Raw genomic sequence first — 21,011 nt, forward strand, 5'->3', positions numbered from 1 at the left:
ATCCCAGTTTCGATGCGGGCTAATAATTGTGACAGCTTATTGGCTGACAGGCATGCGAGGAGCCGCAGATTTAACGTGGACGTCGGCGAGCTGGTCAGGTGCTCAGACGCTCACAGGGTTAAAGCTGAAGTGTCGCTGACAGCGGGAATCAGCTGTTTACGTCAGATTAATCGTGTCTTTTGTCATGTTTTACTGTTGTTATCCACACAGGAAACACTCGGCGGTAACTTCCTGTCTCTAATCTTTGAAAGCCTCGTGTTTCAGCTCGTCTCTTTATAAACATAAAGACATAAAGAAAATTCTGAGAATAAAAAAAGTGGAAATGTGCAGATTACAGTAGATGTTTGCGCAGCTGACCAGCCATCCTGTGATACAGCATCCGTGCTCCTTATTGGTCGAGGCTGTAACCATGGATATCTGTCCACTGCAGACATTTCATTTTGTACAAATCCAGCAGCTTCTCTTCAGCGTCCTCGTGCTCATCGCCGGCTGAAAGACAAATCACCTCCTTCCTTTAGCTAAAACTGAGTCTGAAGTACGACCTCACGCACTCGATGACAAACGGCCTTCCTGTTTGACGCGTTTGGTCTTGTGTGCGATCTTCAGACCTCGCTCTGACATTTTAATAAAACACGCAGAAAGGAAGTTGTGTTTTGCACGCTCTGCTTGTTTCTGTGCCGCAGGTTTTTCCACATCTGTGGACACTCGGCTCACAGAGCCTCCTTTAGAAATGCAAAACACCCAAACTGCTCGCACAGTGCGTGCCTTTACAGGCGTGCCATCACTTTTAAATATCTGCAGGTTTTAATGTGAGCGGGCGGCTTCATGAGGACGCTCAGCCGGGGACACCTTAGTTCAAATTTAAATGGTTTCTTTATGTTCACAAAGGAAGTGATGTAACCGTTAACAATAAGAAGACAAGACAGGAAATTGTTTGTAGTTTAATAAATAAATGTGACAATAAAAAGTGAACACGAGCAGATTAAAGTTGACAAAGGAGCTTGCAAAGAAAAGCGTCTGGACTTCTTTAAGTTACTTGAAGACGTTTCACCTCTGAAGAAGCTTCTCGGATGAGAGGTGAAACGTCTTCAAGTAACTTAAAGAAGTCCAGACGCTTTTCTTTCCAAGCTCCTTTGACTACGATGACCTGGATGACTGAGAACCTTCACAGAAAGATTAAAGTTGACGTTCTGACTTTAATTTAAATGTAATATAAAAAACATCATTACGGGATTAAAAATGCAAACATATTTTTATTACATGTTTCTGAATAAATATGAGACAAACTCTCTAAAATAATAAGTAATAATGAGTGAATTCATTTTTTATTTAATTTTTTTTACAAAAATAAGTTCAGAATTTCATTTTAACTCTTCAATCCAAAACTCAGACTTCAGGTATAATTATGTTCATAACGGATGCTGGAGCACCGAAACTCGGCACTACTGTTCCTCCATACCTGCTGCACCTGGACACACCTGAGGGGTGGGAGGGCCGAGGGGCCGGCTCTGAGGAGCGGAGGTGTTCCGGTCTCACAGCTGACCGCTCAGGATCGCCATGGCCGCGCGCAGCAGGGGGTCCGGGCTCTTCTGGGCCGCGCTGAGCCGCCGCAGGGCTCCGGGACCCAGCAGGTGTCTGTCCTACCAGCCTCACGCTCCTGCCCCCGGGACCTGGAGCACCGAGCTGTCCCGGCTCTCCCACGGGGACCTGTACCGCCTCTCCGTCACGGACCCGGATCGGTTCTGGGGGGCCGCCGCCGCCGACAGGCTCCGCTGGGTGGAACCGTTCCACCGGGTCCGGGATTGCGACCTGAGCAGCGGGAGGATCGGCTGGTTCCTGGGAGGAAAGCTCAACGTGTCCGGTGAGTTTCCCGTCGATCAATAACCTGATCGATCCCGATATTTAATCCGAGTTCCTCCGTCGTGCTCAGTCAAACTTCCCGCTGTCGGAGAGTCGGTCACGTTTCCTGCGCGTGCCAGTCAATAACACGCTGATAACTGTTATTAATCAGTGATCGATACTGAGCGCAGGAGCCCTGAACTCCTCTGTGCGGGGAGCCAGTGTCTGCACCAGACTTCATTCAAAATGTGCCTGATTTTACTCGCCTGTGTGTGCGGCTGTTTGTGCGCTTCAGTCAAAGTTTGTAATGAAGAAAAAGCCGAACGGAGCCAAACTTCAGTCAGATTTTCACCTTTTTTAACTTCCGCTGTTTCCACACTAATCTCCCATCAATCAGTAACAACGGTGCTGCTGCAGCTAGCAGCCCTTCTGTTTTTACTCCTTGGCTTATGACACAGTCTGACCCTGATTTTATTGTTTTAAATGTAATGCTCATCGTCATTTTCTATGCTATTTTATTATTGTTTTTGCTATTTGTGCTAATTTTATTATTTTAAATGACATTTTAATAATCATTTTATTTTCCATTTTAATACATATATTAATATTATTATTATTATTTTTTCTTATTCTTTAACATGTTCAATGTATCACTTTTGGCATGTCAAGTGTTCAGCACTTTGTGTTCAGCTGGGGGCTGATCTGAAAGTGCTATATAAATAAATTGCTTGCTTGCTTTAATTACATTTACTGATGTGTTTAAATGTTTTATCTGATTAAGTATAAGTCAGTAGTTTTGTACCTTGATTTTCTCTGGACTGTGTTTAATGCTTTAGTGAAAAAATAAAGCCTGCAGGAAATGTAAAGGACTCTGTGGGTCTGCAGCTCTGATGAAGAGGCTAAATGAAGGTTTTGTTGTCACGCAGTTTGATCATTGAGGCCTGAGCTCAGTTTGAAACCTCACAGTCTCACAGTCGGAGCTGCTGGTGTAATGATGGTGGGGGTGTGATGGGGGTGTTCTTTTGTTGCTGATCAGTCACAGTTTAAAGCTCTGGCCCGTCTGAGTGTTTGTACGGCGGCTCCTAATGAGGCCAGAAAAAACTCACCAGACGTCATTCAGAAATGTGTCCGTTTGTTCTGTGGCTCGGACCGAAACACATTTAAAGGTTAATAATGGCTCTGCTTTCAGACCAAACTTTATTCATGCAGACAGTCATGTGTTTTTGCACATGAATGAATCCTTTTAAACAAACGCATGTTAGCGATCATGTGGGCGTGTCTGTTTCTGTGTTAATGCATGTGAGTACATATAATGATCATAAAATGAAGGCAAAGTTCAGTCCTGTGCCGCAGGCTTCTCATCATGTATTCACCTTTTTATGAATACGCACATCTCCTCATGTGGTCGTTTGTTTCCGTTTTTTTACCACACCCATTACTTCCATGTCGCTGGGCGGAGCCACTGCTGCTGACTGAGCTGATAATGAGCTGTTGGCACAAGGAGGAGGCGTGGTCTGGAGGAATGTGCATGGCTGATAACACAGCGAGAGCTCTCAGTTCGGCCTCTGATTCTGCACACACTCACCTGGACTTCATCCAAACCGGATCATACCCTCAAGTGGTGCCGTTTTATATTCAACAGGTCAAAGGTCACCTTTACTGTCACCTGATTATGTTTCAGACCATAACTGCAGAAACTGGTGACCCCTGAAGCTCAGCTCAAGCCCACATGTCAGTAATACACCTGTCAATAAGACACCTGATGAATGCTGTTCATAGACTTCAGCACAATCATTCCTCAGCACCTGATTGTTAAACTGAGCCTGCTGGGCCTGAACACCTCTCTCTGCACCTGGATCCTGACGCAGAGGCCTCAGACAATCTGGATCAACAGCATCTCCAACACCACCACACTGAGCGACTGTGGTGGATCTCATCAGCAAGAACGAGTCAGCATACAGAGAGGAGGCGCAACAGCTGACGGACTGGTGTCGAGTCAACAACCTGTCTCTGAATGTGGACAAAACAAAAGAGATGATTGTTGACTTCAGGAAAGCACGGAGAGATCACTGTCCACTGAACAGCGATGGATCCTCTGCGGAGGTCGTCAAGAGCACCAGATTCCTTGGTGTCCACCTGGTAGAGAACCTCTCCTGGTTCCTCAACACCAGCTCCATAACTAAGAAGCCCCAGCAGCGTCTCTACTTCCTGAGGAAGCTGAGGGAAGCCCATCTCCCTCCTGCCATTCTCACCACCTTCTGCAGAGCGACTATCGAGAGCGTCCTGAGCAGCTGCATCACTGTCTGAATGGTAACTGCACCGTATCGGATCACAATGCTCTACAACGGATAGTGAGCGCAGCTGAGAAGATCATTGGAGCCTCTCTTCCCTCCATCACAGACACCTATCACACCTGCTCCATCTGCAAAGCCACCAGCATCATGGAGGACGCCACACACCCCTCACCGAGGAACAGCTTCTTCCCCCAAATCGTCAGACTCCTGAACACTCCGTGACTGGACTGACACAGTTACATTCTGCTCAGTCTTTTGCACATTTCTATTGGACGCTTGTGTCTAATGTTGCACTGTTGTTGTGTTTTTGCACATTTGCACTTCATGCAGTCCCGTGCTGATTGTCTGCACCAGGGTGTTGGAGGAACTCTGTCTCAGTTCACTGTGTACTGAACCACTGCACACGGTCAAAATTACAATAAAGCCACTTCACCTGATCAGTAACACACCTGCAGGGGCAGGGGGAGGAGCTGGCTGTTTCTGATGTTCAGATGTTTCTGCTTCAGTGTTTGCAGCAGAGGTTATTGTTGCTGTCACTGCTGTGCTTGTTGATCTTTATTGATACGATTTGATAGAAATCAAGATTTAGTCAGTGGACTGTTTGTTTATTGGGTTAAATAAGAGTCAGCGATCAGACTGGAAGTTTCATATGTTATCTTACTGTGTGCATGTTAGTGTGTAAACACATGACAGTAAGTAACTGAGACAGTGCTGTGAGTAATTACAATACTAATGGTTTACTGAGTATCTGCCTCTCTGCAGGGTGTGACCTGACTGCGTTTCTCTCTTTATCCTCCTCTGTTGTTTTTCTCTCTCTCATGATAATCCAATAATAATCCAATAATAATCCAATAATATTCCAATAATGCCGGCTGGAGGATTTCTCTCCAATCTGATTGGATGCTTTTCTTTTCTGTTCCTGCTCTTTGTTACATAAATGACTTTGTAAAGCTGCTGCGTGACAGGATCTGCAGGTTTAAGCCCATTTTCAGATTAATGTTCAATCAGAACATAAATGAAGACGCTCTGCATCACACGATGTGTTTGCAGCACTTTGCATCAGATACAGAATTAATCATTAGAGGATCTGAGAGATGCTGACGCCACAAAACACGAGGGATAGAGGACACAGGTGCAGCTGCAGGATTTGAAGGTTTCACGATAAACTGAAACCTGATGAGATAAAACGAGTAAATATAGGAGTGTGATGATGTTTGGCACACTGGCTTGAATCCTGTCTTCTTAAAGATTATTAAACAATGAAGAGAAACATTTGTTTCCTCAGCTTCAAACGTTTGCTTAGTAGAATTAATCGTATTTTATTCAGTCAGTTTCTGTATGAAATCCACCTCCGTGGCTTAAAATCCAGAAGCAAAGTGAGCAAAGTGAAATATTGGCGGTGTGATTTTCACCACAAACACCATCTCTGAGACTCTGGGAGCACTCAGAGTCAGACCGGTCTGTAAATCTATCAGTGCGTAACCTTCAGACCTCCATCAGACGTTCCTGTAGCTGCTGACGGGACTAAGCAGCCGTGAGGAGGAATTCTGGATTCTGAATTCTGGAGCTGCATTGAGCCATCCAGGGCTGAAAAAGAAAGCCTTAAACCTGCAGTTTTTCTAGTGTCCAGCAGAGGCAGCGGTGAGTCAACATATTCACAGCCTGATACACAAACATTTCTGGTTTCTGTAGATAATTTACCCCCATAACACCTCTACAGGTGTAGCATGTAGGACTGACTATTAGGGGTGTGGCCTCTTTGACTAACAGGTGCCTCAGGTCGTAGAGCGTTAGAGAGTTCTGAGGTTGTGAACTTGCGTTCTGCTCTGGTTTTAGTTGAGTTTGATTTCCACATTCGTCGCTGCTCTTTAGCTCCGCGTATTTCCAGGGTTTATTCCCTGTAGTTCGCAGCCTTCCCTTGTGGGGGTTTTGGGTCTCTGTGGTCAGTGCCGTCCTGTTTTGTGTTGGTTCTGGGTTTTCTTTGGGTCTCTTGTATAAATAGGCTCAGTCTCCCCGTGCCGTTGTCTCTGTTTGCCGTCCTCATTTGTGTCCAGCCTCGAGTTTTTGCAGCTGCCTTGTCTGTGACACGTTTGTATTTTTGGCTTTAAAAGGTTCACTTTGTGCTGTTTCTGCTCACGTTTGGAGTCACCAGTCTGCTAAATGATAACAAGGGACCTGGAAATGATCGGAGATACTGGGACAGTGCATGAAATGTTTAAAGCTTATTCTCCTGGTGCTGAACAAAAACTCAACACTTTTATTTTTGCTCCCATTTATCATGAGCTGAACTCAAAGATCTGAAACATTTTCTACAAAAACAAAGACCCATGACTCTCAGATGTTGTTCACAGATCTGTGTAAATCTGTGTGAGCACTGTGTGATCTGAATCTGATTTTTATGTTTGATAAAAAGTTTAGTTTGTTGAAGCTTCAGTTTGAGTCGCTGTCTGTCTGTCAGTGAACTGCCTGGATGTCCACGTGGAAAAACATCCGGACCGAGTGGCTCTGATCTGGGAACAAGATGAACCCGGCACTGAGGTGAAGGTCACCTACAGGTAAGAACACCTGTTATCATTTAATCAGCTGTACTGATAGAAATCAAGCCATGACCTCCCTCTATGCAGATGACACCGCTCTTTATCTTATCAGCTCGCAGCAAAGCCACAGAGGTGTTGGAGCAACGTAAAGGTGGAGCAGGTGTTTCTGCTGTGCATCTTCACCTGGCTCCAGAAACCTCAGCTGTCAGCAGCTTCACTTTGCAGGGTTTCAGTTACAGCTGTGATGGTCTGATTGATATATTCAGCTTAGAGTCTCTCCGCCAACAGCATGGGAGCTAACCAAAGGAGATAACCAAATCCAAACACAGCAAAGTCCAACTGGAATAACATCATCTCGAAGTGAACAAAGATTACACAGCAAGAAACACCAGGCAGGATGTAAAACTAGAAGGATGCACAACAGAAGATTAACCTTCAAAGTAAAACAGGAAGTAACCACAATGACTCTAGAGCTGTGTCCCAAAACGTCCTGCGACTAGTGATGTGTTGGTCGCGAACGAAACGGCTCTGAGAGCCGACTCGTTCACTCTTTGAAGTGAATGATGCGAGCAGTGGGGTTTTTTTTTTCTCTCACCCTCTCTCTCGCACTTTCTTTCCCGCCTCACTCCGGACGCAGGAGGTGGCTGGGGAAAGGGAGGTCTGGGCTTCTCTGCTTGGGCTGCTGCGACCCGGCCCCGGAGAAGCAGAAGAAAATGGATCGATGGATGGATAGAAGTTAGCAGGACGTTAGCTCGCTAGTTTCCACCTAAACATGATATAGCATGTTCTTTATGAAAAGTTAAAACGTACAGCTCTGCTGTCACTTTCAACATAAAGGAAGACAGAAAACTAAACAGCAGTGACGTCTGTAGGGTTACTGAAGTTGGGCTAGCTGGTAGATAATGATGTGCTACGTGACCGCTAGCGACACAGCTATGTTAGCATAAACACAGTGAAGCTGGAGGATGAACGCTAACAATTTTCCACTTGATAAAAGTTAACGTGAAGGTTCCTGATGGTTAGGGACAAATGCAATCGCATGGCAGGATGCTGTAAACGGACCAAACTTCAGTCAGGAGAACAACTGAGATAATCCATCCACAATACGAGGTTAGTCATTCAAATACTGCTGCATGGGCTGGGCTGCAGTTACATCATAAGGGTTTAAAACTGAGCTTTAAAATGAACAGTGGTGATAAAAACAGAGGCCGACAGTGATCACTGACTGTTTTTAGTGGCTTGTTCAGATTAAACAGAACAAGATACAAAACATGAAAACATGTTAAAAACACAACAGCCTTAATAAACAGAGCAGTTTGGACCCAGGGTTCATACGTCATCACTTAAAGACCGGATATTTTTAGGGTGCTGCACTCGAATTTACAGGTTCAGCTTTCAGAACGGTCACGGTGGGAGTCATACTCCTTCGTTATGTCGTAGCCACACCTGAACCTGCACCACCCTAACCTACACCTGTCTGCAAATGTAATAGCCTGTGGTGACTGATTGGCCTTTGGTTAGGTGCCTCCAAGTTAGTTATCTCCCGTTTCCAGCCTCTCCTTCTGATATCCTTTCTGAAGACAGGAACTCCACTGCCAACTAGTGTTTTGGAGGTGACATTGACACAGCCACACCAAGCACAGGTATGCACGGAGTGGCGCCATTGAACATGACACAGGTTCAGCTCTCATCAGGTGATGGTTCTCACCAGCTGTTAATTGTTTCCTCCCATGTCCTGCTGTCTGATTAGTCCTGTTTCATGTAAGGGGAGGAGCTAAAGCAGCTGGTTTTAGACGGATGATGAACTCAGACAAAGAAGGATTATTTCAAACTACGAGTCATGCAAAGCCACTCTTCCCTTTGAGAATAAATACACAAAGCTGGAAATAATCAGCCACCTTCATCATCCTCACTCTGTCTGACCTGCAGGGAGCTGCTGGAGACAACTTGCCGCCTTGCCAACGCCCTGAAGAGTCACGGGATCAACAAAGGTGACCGAGTGGCCATTTATATGCCCGTGTCTCCGCTGGCGGTGGCAGCCATGTTGGCGTGTGCCCGTATCGGCGCGGTGCACACCGTGGTGTTTGCCGGATTCAGCTCTGATGCTCTAGCAGGAAGGATCCAAGATGGTGAGTACACCTCTTTCATCATCATCATCAGCCCTCTGATGTCAGCCCCTCAGAAAATTCATTCCTGCCAAAGAGACGAAACACACAGAAGTCATTGTTGTTATTGATATTTTCATTATGATGAATTCTTTGGGTCTCTAAGGAAAGATGAGCTTTGAGGAGGTGAGGTGAAAATGGATGTTAAAGTTGTTTCAGCAGGTGCAGATCACCAACAAACAGACATGTAAAGGTGCTTCATTCATTCATGTTAGGAACGCTGACACACTGAGGGAGTAATGATTTGATCCACAACATGAACCAAGAACGCACTGCACGATTCCTCTGAGCAAACTTACAGATTCAGCAGTCCTTACCTGTTCCACAGACCAGAGGAAACCTGATAGATGTCACCAAGGCTGGACTGGGACAAAAAATCGGCCCGGGCATTTTGACTAGAGACCGGCCCACCAGGATAAAGATTGAAAATGTGACGTCATTCAGGGGTAAAACCGCAAAGGATTCTGGGAACTTGTGGCAAGAGGTACTAGCGCACGCAGGCTTTCAATTGAACTCAGTTACACAGCGATAAAAAGAAACAAAAAATGGCAAGAAGCTGTTGTATTATTAACTGCAACAGCCGGTCGCATGACAGCCACGGGAAGCCGATCGGTTTTTTTTTTAATCGGATTACGTCGTTGAAGAGAAATGTTTTAAGCCATGTTTCCGAAGTAAGAGCCGACGGATGGTCTGGATATACCAAATATAACGTCTCAGAACCCTCCAGCTCACAGGTTAGTCTGCTCCAAGCATTTCCACAGAGGTCAGTCTGCTGTTGTAGTTAATACGTAATTTTTCTTAACATAACTGGTGATATAGGTTACAAGCAAGTCTGGCGCTGAACAGAAATTGTCGCGCTATGCTCCTTTGTTTATTGTGCATAAATAGTGAATTGTCCTGACACAATATTGCGTTTCGCTTCTGTTATTATGGTACATTGACAAAAACATGTACTTTTATTCACAGGATAAAACAGTTGTTTTGTATCACTAATTGCCCAGTACGATTACAGCATACAGTATTATTGTCACTGCTACATTTCTGTGATGCTACCAGAAATTATTTCCACTGCTAATTAATTACCGTTGAGCTCAAAGGTCCTATTAATAAACGGTTAAGGAATGTGTATTTATGACGACGATTTGTGAGACCGGTAAACTTATGATACGTACGATGGTCTTTCGTTCTACACGGTGCATTTCAAGGTCCTGCACCCATCCGTCGGTAAACTGTACCTGGGCTTGTTGCAGTGACCTGAAGTTACTAAACTTCATGAGTGTATGCGCTCACTCCAAGAACCATATGATTATAAATCTGAGCGTGGTGAAAGTTGGGCAGCACGCTAATGTCTTTTGTCCACTCTTTCACTCCTTTGATTTTTTCCTCCTATCTTTTCTTTGTCTTTTCGTCGAGTCTGTCTTTGTACGGACCGGCATTGTTCTCCTTTTGTTTTGTACATTCCTTTTTTGTGCGGCAAAGAAAAAACAAGAAGGTATTGGAACCGGAGAATGAACGTTTTGCGGTGCTGCAAATGCTTGCATTTGATGCGGTACTTGGATTGTTTTGCCACGAGTTTCCGGCATGCAATGCGCGAAAATCACGTGATTGCTAAACAAGGGGGCGGGTGCATCCGGCCTCCTCGGCTGTAATTGGTCCAGCCCAGAGTTGCTCATGACCAATTGGCCAATCCAACACCTTTCATTATATATACCCTTCATATAAAAAAAAAAAAAAAAAAAATCCATCGGCCCATAAAAACAAAAAATCGCCAGCTATGGATGTCACTAACCTGCACGCATGTGGAGCACAGCTTGAAAGGCCGGATCGCGACCTTTCCTCAGCCACTCGAGGAAAATCTCAAACACCTCATTATTAGAAACGTCGGTGTAAGCACGCCTGCAGTGCATGAAGTCATCATGTGACCTCTGCTGTGGGCAGAGGTCATCATCTTCATCACCACAGAGATGGTTCCTGATGATGCGTCGTTTGCTCCACATTCAGTCACTGAACAAAGAAGAAACCAGAGAAGAAGTTCGCAGCAGGAACGTGGAACGCACCTGAAACAAAGCAGGTGATGAGTCGCGTCGGGCTGTGTGTGAGACCAACAGAGCTTCATGAACTAGAACATGTTCCCGTTCAGATCGCGTCTCTTCAGCCTCACGGTTCCTTTGTGGTCACATATTTGTTGATGATGCCAAATAGGTAAAAGTTCCCTGTCAGGAGGCGGGGTATGGCTAGGGTTAGAGACTGAACCCTGAGCTTCCCTCGATCCTTCCATCAGAGCGAGCGGTACGAGTGTCGGTCTCCTAGCGTCTATATTGTTGTCGACTCCTGCACCGCTCACCGGTGACCATGGGATGATCACGGGTAATAAACCGTATGAGACCCTAATTCAAAGCTCCCGAGGGCATCCTAGATCCGCTGCTGTATTTCACACATGGGGTCATGTTAAACCTTTACCCTGTGGGCTGCTGCTGAACCTCACCTGGCTGAACAGGTGACCTGTATGCTGCCAGACCATTTCCTGCATGTCAGTCCCCCACGCTCTCTGTGCGATCTAATCTCTCACAAAGACTGAACATTTAAAGCTCTGACTGTTCGATTCCCGCAGAATCACACAGAGTCATTTTTAGCTTGTGGTGCGTCTGGTCTGACAGCAGGCGGAGGGTTCAGGGACGTGGAGGTCAGCCTCACCGTCCAGGGATGTGTTTTGGAAACAAATCAGTGAAGCGTGGCGTTTCAGGAGTAGCAATAAAACCCAACGGTCGTTTGAACCGACAGCAGCAGGAAATGAGGAAACCAGCGATTCTTCTGTCCTCTGAATCTTTTTAGGATTTCTCTGAGTTTCTGCAGTTATTTCTCAGTTTTTTTTCTTGGTGCAGATTTAAGAAGCAAATCCTCGTCAGACTCATGCTGCTGGTAAATTTACCAAAACATATTTTTTCAGCCAATCCCTGCCTCCTTCCAGCGTCCTCTGTGGCTGATGGCTGAATAAGCGCAAACAGGGCAGTGCAACTTTCTGTTATTGCATATTTGATGCTCCTTTGCATTAAATCTGGGATTATCTGCAGATTGTGAGCTGAGAGCGGAAGTTTGTCTGGACTTCAACAGTTTCTTCACATGAACCAAAACCAGCAGCAGAACACACTCGCTTTAGTCAGAGCCAACCTGCCCTCCGACCTCTGGCACAGACGCAGCAACGTTTTATCACCAGACTCTTATATTTTTATGCAGTTCAAAGGTTGACTCTGGATCGTTTTCAGCCACAGTTTGACTTCCTGTTGACAGATTTTCACTGTCGGACACAAAAACACATTTAAATGTAAACATTCAGAGAATTATGATATTAGTAATCGTGACAATAATGAACATTTTAAAGCTGACAGGATCAAACTTTCTCTACAACCAACATCTGTGAAGCAGCTCAGGGCTCGGATTCAACTGTAAAACTTTCAAATGAGATGAAATTCCACAAAAACAAAATGAGGCAGCTCACAACGTCAGACACACAAACAGTGTCTGTGACACACACACTCACAGTCCATTCATAAAGCAGATTAACTGTAATACCCCTCAGAGGAACGTCTGTTAATGAATAACAACATTTGACGAGTGAAAAGTGAGTTTCTAAAGTCATACAAGAGAAGAAGAAGTGCTCAGTGTGTGCTCCTCAGGTAACAGATCAGGTGACGTCACATGTCAAACACCTGGGAGTGATCTCTGACTTTACTGATTCTCCTGAGTGTGACCGCGGGGAAACTTTTAAAAGAAGCAATAAAGTGAAATGAAAGAGGACCTGGGGTTGAGCCCTGAGGAACTCCACTTCATCATTAAATCATGACAAACTGTCCCTCTGCTGCTCTCCAGCTGGCTGTAAAGCTGTGATCACCTTTAATGAAGGTGTGAGAGGAGGCCGGGTCATCCAGCTCAAAGCCACCGTGGACGCCGCGGTAAAGACCTGTCCCTCCGTCCAGCACATCTTCGTCTGTCAGAGGACTGAGACGCCGGTGGTGATGGGAGAGAGGGACGTCCAGCTGGAGGAGGTGAGATCGATACTTTATCGATACAATCTGAATATTGAATTGTTGATCAGCGTTTGAGCTCCGTGTCGTGTTGCAGGCGATGTCCTCTCAGCCGGCCGTCTGTGCCCCCGAGGCTCTCGACAGCGAGGACCTCCTCTTCCTGCTCTACACGTCGGGCAGCACGGGCAAACCGAAGGGCGTCGTCCACACACAGGCGGGATACCTGCTGTACGCATCCCTGACACTCCAGGTACTCGTCCTCTTCCTAAAATGTTCTGTATGGAGGTTCTGAGGAACGTCAGCAGGAGAACAATATTTCATATTTCCAGGGCAAAAATCTTTAGGGCAGAGTTCAGGTGCAGAGGTCAGTGCAGGTTCTCCTCTCTGGCGTCAGGTGCCAACTTTTGATTGGCTGCAGGCATGATTTCTATGTCAGCGATTTGAAACCTGTTCTAACGATGTTTGCAGAGTTGAGAATAACTGAGACGTTGTTCTCAGTGGGGGGGGGCAGGGGGGGTTCTCCTCCCTCCCTCACCCTCCTCTGGCAGGACGTTTGATAAAGTTTCGTGTTTTTGAATGGGCTGTTTGTGTCTGTTTGTGACAAAGCAGAGCAATTACATAACAGGCCTCACCGGCGAGGAGGAAGAAGAGGGTGATGATGAAGAGCGAGCCTGCCTCTGAAAAGCTTTAAATTAGCCTTTATTGAGACATCCGCTTCCTCTGCATGTGTCACATGATGACCTGATGTTGTTGTTCATGATTGAATATAAACATAACACCCCCCCCCCCCCCCCCCCCCACACACACACACACACACACACACACACACACACACACACACACACACACACACACCTCCATGTCTGCCAAATATTTATCAGTGCTAATTTCTAAAGCTGCTTAGCGGCTCAGAGTTTTTGGCTCGCTGGTTGTTTGGATGTGAAACAGAACAAAAGCTGATTTATGTGAAAAAGGAGCAACGAGCACTAATGTGTGTGTGTATCGGGGAGGGGGGGGTGTTTGTGGTTGAAACGCTTCAGATCAGCTGCTTCAGCCGCTCAGCTACAAACACTTTTCATTTAATGTGTCACACTCAGTTTATATGTGGAGCACCAAAAGTGCCAAATTTACTCATAAATGACAGAACAAATGTGTCTATTATCCTTTATTCTTTATTTTCCAAAAGTTGATTCTGTTCATCTGGACGTAGCGTTTTGTGGGAGAAACGTTTCGTCACTCATCCAGGTGACTTCTTCAGTCTCAGCTGACTGCAGGTTTCCCCGACCTTATTGTTACAGCACGTGTTTGATTACCGGGACGGCGACGTGTTCGGCTGCGTGGCAGACGTCGGCTGGATTACGGGACACAGCTACGTGGTGTATGGCCCGCTGTGCAACGGCGCCACCACCGTCCTGTTTGAGAGCACACCTGTTTATCCAAATCCAGGTAAGAGTAACACGTGAAGCTCATGAAGCTCCGCCCTCTCCTCACAGGTGACCTCAAGGAAGTACAACCAGGTGTTCTAGGCTTTAGTGACTCATTAAAGGTGTTTTATTACCTGCACAGGCAGCTTATCGCACCTCCATTGTTTTATTACCGTACTTCCTCTGTTTTCTCAAACATCTGTGACCTCAAAGAGGCGCCACAAGGTGAATGTGATTTTATAGTCATGTTGTGGTCTTGTTTGATAGGTGCAGAAGTAAGTGTAAGTGTTAGTAAGTACTCCAGACATTTAATCCCCAGCTGTGGTTTATATTCCTCTTAATTATTTTAAATACATTTTATTTAATTTATATAGCATAAAATCACAATACTCACCTGAAGGGTGTTGTAAGGTAAAGACCCTGAGGTGCTCCAGTATCCAGGTGCGATACATAATCTTTCAGGGTATTTCTGCAGTTTTAATTCCTGTTGGGGATGCCCATTGGAAATCAGCGAGGAGGCGTCCTGGTCAGATGATGAACGGGGAGAGCCTTGGAGTAGAACAACGGCTCCTCTGTACTGGTCTCTTTGGTTGTCGGCTGCGGTGGTTCACACATCAGGGGTTCAGGCATCTCATCTGGCCTGGGAACACATCAGGATCTCTGAGGAGGAGCTTCTGGGGAGAAGGACATTTGGAATATGGATGGATGGATGGATGGCGTGCAGATGGATGATGGGCGGATGGATGGATGGATGATGGGTGGATGGGTGGATGGTTGGATGGATGGATGGATGATGGGTGGATGGATGGATGATGGGTGGATGGGTGGATGGTTGGATGGATGGATGGATGATGGGTGGATGGATGGATGGCGGGCAGATGGATGGATGGATGGATGGATGTTAGACTACTGTGGATTTTTTACCCCTGGGTTTTGACTGCAGGTGTTTGGTGTCTCTGTTTCAAACAAAGTTTTAATACTCGGCATGTTTTCAGCTCAGTCATGTGACTGAAACGTCATGTGACTGAAACGTCATGTGACTGAGCTGAAAGCATGTCGTGTATTCTGTATTTCATATTTCCACATGTTCGTTTCTGTGGTTCCTTCAGGCAGGTACTGGGAAACCGTCGAGCGTCTGAGGATCAGCCAGTTTTACGGCGCTCCGACAGCTTTGCGACTGCTTCTGAAGTACAGCGAGAGCTGGGTGAAGAAGTACGACCGCTCGTCTCTGAGGACGCTCGGATCAGGTTGGACGGTTTTATCAGATTTCAGCCAAAATATCAGATCTGAGTGTTCTGGGGAGAAATATCTACGCACTACATGTCAACAAAGTTAGTTTTATAACCTGAGTTTCATTATTAAACTTAGAAGTACTAACGTGTGTGTGTGTGCGTTTACAGTGGGAGAGCCCATTAACCACGAGGCCTGGCACTGGTTTCACAGTGTTGTGGGAGAGGGGCGGTGCCCTTTAGTGGACACCTGGTGGCAGACAGGTGAGACTCAGCCACACACTGTTATCAGCGAGTGCTCACCTGACTTTTGCATGATTTCTAATCGTCGATGAACGATAGCGCCAGGGTTTCCAGGCCTTTGGTTGGTTCATAAAAATGATCAGTAGCAAAAATAAAGCCTTCAGTCTTACCTAAGCTCAGCTGTGAGAAGCAGCAGAACGATGGGGCTCAGGTGTGTCTCTGCTGCTCGACGGCCCAGAGGCAGGGCTGGTCTGGCCAGGTCGCACACACAGGTGTGCCGAGTGGGCGTTCCCTGTCACAGCCGAGGCGTTCGCTGCACAAGGGTTTAGAGGGAAACGGCACGTTGTTTATTTACAGTTTGAATCGACGATTTGAAGGTGTGAGCAGCGTCTGCGGGTCCTGAAATTATGACAACAAACACTGGAAATATTCTTGATCGCATCGTTGCTCACACATTTAGAAAACATGCGCTAGCTTTATTATTAAGTTTCATTTCCAAGAACTCAGAAAGTCATTCGTAGAGCGTCTGAACTGATTCCTTCAGCAAGGTTTACGAGGACAAAATTCGCTGACTGTTTCACTGACGGCTCCACAACCGTTGATTTCACGGAAACGTTACCAAATTCAATTAAAAACAGCGTGCCTGGGTGTTTGCTGTGGAGTCGGCGGTCGGGTTTAATTCCTGGAAGTTTTCTGGTCTCTTTGTTTGTGGCGCTGATCCGACTCTAAGTCTGTCTGATTCTCTCTTTAGTGAAGCCTTTACCCTAATTTGAACGATTAGCAGCAGAACATCTGCAGCTCTGCAGAAAATGAATTAAGATCAAATCCTGCACACTTTATGCCCCGACCCCCCCTGCAGCCTCACAGAAACCCCCCCCGGGATGAGACGGTGCAGGATCACCGACAGCAGGGCGCGTGTGACCTAATTCCTCGACAATCACGACACCGAGTGTCCGAGAGTGTGTTTTTAAATCGGACTTTAAACTCTCTGCCAGCTGCTTCTGACTCTTAAAAGGAGGAAAATCCCAATAAATTAAGAAATTAAAGCTGCAGTCAGAGGCGACCTCTGAGGCCATCTGGTGGTGGCGGGGGGTAGAAAGCATGGAACGCATCAGCAGTGTCCTCTGTGATAACCTCACAGCGGCGTGATGTTTCTGTCCCCCCCCAGAGACCGGCGGAGTCTGCATCGCCCCACGCCCGGCTGACGAAGGAGCGCCCATCGTTCCAGCGATGGCCATGAGGCCGTTTTTTGGTATCCAGCCCGTCCTGATGGGAGAGAAGGTGAGCTGCTGTCTCTGCTCTTTATATTGTACCTGTGTTGACTTAACACTGCCATGCATCCGGCAGGCAAAGAGGCCACGCCCCCAGTCATGCTAACGTTCAGCCTAATACAATTCAAACAGGCGATTATCATGAAACTCTCACTTATAATGAAACGATCAGACGAGCACGCGTGACGAGCTGAAGGGTCACGCGGCAGATAAATAAAACACAGACTTCAGTGTTCCAGCCTGGGAGGAGCTGTTAGGGTCATATGGGTCCAGGTGTGAGTCGGGGCTCAGTCACCTGGGAGGGGGTCTCGGGACCACCTCTGAGGTGACAACACTACAGGTTGCATACCTGGAGGTATCTGGCATGAGAGGGGAAGCGTCTTTAAGAACCCAAACAAAGAGGTTAAGGTGGGCTCATCGTGAGCCCCATGAACCTGTGACCTGTGACCCCGGTTGACCTTCAGAACTCGAAGCATCATACAAAGAACAGAATCGATTCAGATGAAGCGTGACGATAAAACTGTTTGCAATGAGCAGCAGGGGGCAGCTCCGCAGGTCTGATCATCTGTGAGCATCCTGTGAGTGACCTCTGACCTCAGCGAACGTTTTAATGATGAAACAGGAAGTCCATGTTGGAGCCAATGGTCCCGTCAGAGTCAGAGAGGAGCAGGAAGCATCGTTACGTACTGAATGAAGCAGCTGTTCAGAGACGGACCTGCTGATGAAGCTGTTTGCAGCCTCACATCAATCCTGCGTCTCATTAACCGCGCTCAGACCTTCAGATGGACGAGCCTTCCAGTGACACCCTCTCTTTAATCTCTCCATTAAGACGGCGCCGCAGCATCTGTTTGCTTTGATTAACAGACTTTCGGACTCCGATCGCCACGTCTCCAAATTAATTATCCACTCGTTAAAGAGGCGTAATCTGCGGATGTTGAGGGTTTTTCATCAGAGAGGACTCAATTAGATTAGACCTCCTTCAGCTCCTCATCCTCGAGGTCACTTTCACTCCAATCCTCTCAGAGTTTAGCCGCTGGTTGTCCGGGATTTAACCGGACCACTTACAGTGGCGTCGCTGTCAGGGTGGAGACGTGAGACGTTAGAGAGCAGAATGAACTGGAGGGGACCCGTTCCCTATTTTCTGAGTGTCTGAGTTGTTTACTGGAAATTGTTCAATAACATTAAAAAGTCTCCAGCAGCACAGACACGCTCCACGGGTCCAGTTCAGGGTGGAGCTAGCATCCACCTGTTAGTCAGAGAGGCCACGCCCCTAATAATGCAAACTTTAGTCCTTCATACAGTAAAAAACAGGTTCCTGTATCAGGCTGTAACCATGGGAGTCTGTGGGGATCACTCCTGCCTCTGCTGGAGGTTAGAGAAACTGCAGGTTTACGAGGTTGAGAAATGGAAATAATTCAAATAAAAATAACTTGAGTGGTCTTCGGTCTGTTAACCTTCTTTGAACGATGTCAAGAGCTTGTAGACTGACCAAACTGCTTGTTGTGATGTTTGTTGTTTTTAGTTTTTTTAAAGTGTGGCTCTTTTCAGTTTTGAGGGTGAGCCGAGATTTGACTTCCTTCTTCTTTGGCTGTGAGAAATAAAACTGCATAGACTGCAAAGAAGCACATGTTATCAGCTGCTTTTAAACTGGCCTCTGTCATCAGTTTGTGTGTCCTGCTGTTGTGTTGTTGTTGACCAGGGCGAGCAGCTGTCAGGTAACGACATCACCGGAGCGCTGTGCATCAGTCAGCCATGGCCGGGGATTGCTCGGAGCATCTACGGCGACCACCAGAGATTCGTCGACACGTATTTCAAACCGTATCCTGGTCAGTGCTACAGCGTAAACCCTGGCCGTCTGTAGTTTTGTAGAGTCACCGTCTGAGAGCCGCGTTTTTTTATTTCAGGGTTTTACTTCAGCGGCGATGGAGCCTACCGCTCAGAGGACGGTTTCTACCAGATAACGGGCCGCATGGATGATGTCATCAATGTGAGCGGTCACCGCCTCGGCACGGCTGAGATCGAGGACGCTCTGGTGAGACGCACACAGGCCTCAGAAACGTGCCGAGTATTACTCTCTTTAAACCTTTGAGCACATTTGAAGGATTTTGAAGGATCTGACCCCGAGGTCAAGGTCACAGGTCAAGTTTTCTGAAAATCACGTGGAAGCCATCAGTCGAGAACGAGGCGACGTAGGAGATTGATATGGATACCACAGGTGCATCTTCAATATTTGTGATTTCGAGCAGCTGACACGCATGTGCTCTTCCCTGCAGGACGAACATCCAGCTGTTCCAGAAACAGCTGTCATAGGAATCCCACATGACATCAAGGGAGAAGGTAAGGACACGAGGAAGGAGGGAAGGAAGGGGAGAGATGAAAAAGCCTGATTGGTTTTATTAATGATGATGACATCAAGCGCATGAGACTCTGCTGCCCCCTGCTGGGCCGTCACTGAGTCTGCAGGCAGAGTCAGAAACGTAGAGAAACGAGTCAGAGTGCTGAGGGGCAGTGCAACTGTCCAGTCAGAAGATTTAGGTCTGATTCCAGATGTTTGTCGAAGTTTACACTGAGTGTGTGTGTGTGTGTGTGTGTGTGTGTGTGTGTGCCCTCAGTGCCTTTTGCCTTCGTGGTTTTAAAGGAGGACCTCAGTGATGACGCTCCCGCCGTGCTGCAGCAGCTCAGAGACCTCGTCGCCACCAAGATCGCCAAATACGCCGTCCCCGAGCACTTCCTGGTCAGTGTGTGTCTGAACTCGCCTCCACACCCCTCAGCAGGAAACAGGAAGTACCAGAAACAACAACAAACAGGAAGATTTACATAAATATTTAGCTGTGATCTGGAATATTTACATTCATATATTCTGATTGTTTCCTGCTTCGGTCCGTTTTACAAAACCAAAACGTTTTTCTTCTTCTTCATTTGTAATTTGTCGGTTGATTATATTATTGATCACATTATTTGCTGGCGTTCAGCTATGTCGTCCAATCAGAGCTCAGTTTGCCACTCTTGTCTGTCAGGTGGTGACGCGGCTGCCGAAGACCCGCTCAGGTAAGATCATGAGGCGGATCCTGAGGAAGGTTGCCATGGAAACAACTGAGGATCTCGGCGACGTGTCGACTTTGGACGACCCGTCCGTTGTCAAGGAGATCATAGAGGCCCACGAAGCGTACAGAAAGCAGAGACAGGAGGAGAAGAAGAAGTAGAAGAATTAGGAGGGAGGTGGGCGGGGTGTCACGTACAGGTGAAGGCTCTGCTCCAATCAGGAGCAGTGCGGCAGTCAGTGCCGCTGCTGATTGGAGGAAGAAAGACGCCGAGACACTGAGGGCGGTTTTCTCTCGTTACCAATGGATCCAACTTTTAAATGATTTTATTTTATTTCTTCATGTCATCTTAAATTCAGCATATTTATAGTCTGAAATCTCAAACTGTGCAATTAAGCAATGATGATGTAAATACACAGAAATAAACAGTAAACGTTCACATCGGTCTGTGTGCTTTTATTTATTTAAGGTTGGAACAACATCAAATTAGTTTTAACCATAAAACAGTAAAGATCTTAAATCTGTTTTAGATTCTGTAAATTTGACTTTGTAAATAAAAAATATCTATACAGACAAAACATATGATCAAAAATAAGAATTCTCAGCTTTCTGGGTGTAAGGGGAAGACTTTTCTTGTTTTATTATTATTAGTTACAAGATTTTAGATATATATCTTTGCATTTCAAAATGAAATATAATGCAACAAGATTGTAACAGCAGTAGGAAAGAGCAGTAACAAGAGTAGGACAGCTAAGCTAATTATGGCTAAACATTTGGAATTTAGTGAAAGCAAAAATTGACCTTGCAAAGATGGATAGGTTTATTTAGAAAGTCAGCTATTTACATTTAGTGTTCGTCCCAAGTAGGAGATTTTGAATTGAGTCTAAATTGACCGCAAATTTACTTAACTTGTTAAAATCAACCAGGCTGTTACTGAAGCAGTCGA

At 46.3% G+C, this 21,011-nt stretch overlaps 1 protein-coding gene across 1 annotated transcript; it reads left to right on the forward strand.

Moving 5' to 3' along the window:
* Positions 1 to 12: 12 nt before the first annotated feature.
* On the forward strand, positions 13 to 20,504 carry acss1 (acyl-CoA synthetase short chain family member 1). Its single transcript, XM_082556557.1, has 14 exons — positions 13 to 1,861; positions 6,592 to 6,688; positions 8,600 to 8,799; positions 12,703 to 12,878; positions 12,955 to 13,107; positions 14,156 to 14,303; positions 15,391 to 15,528; positions 15,682 to 15,774; positions 16,922 to 17,034; positions 18,724 to 18,850; positions 18,929 to 19,056; positions 19,298 to 19,361; positions 19,637 to 19,758; positions 20,042 to 20,504. Exons 1-14 carry the CDS (start codon positions 1,558 to 1,560, stop codon positions 20,225 to 20,227), a joined length of 2,049 nt encoding a protein of 682 aa, XP_082412683.1. The 5' UTR covers positions 13 to 1,557; the 3' UTR covers positions 20,228 to 20,504.
* Positions 20,505 to 21,011: the final 507 nt, after the last annotated feature.

This window comes from Aulonocara stuartgranti, assembly GCF_965226115.1.
Source record: "Aulonocara stuartgranti genome assembly, chromosome: 13".
In the NCBI taxonomy this organism is placed as follows: domain Eukaryota; kingdom Metazoa; phylum Chordata; class Actinopteri; order Cichliformes; family Cichlidae; genus Aulonocara; species Aulonocara stuartgranti.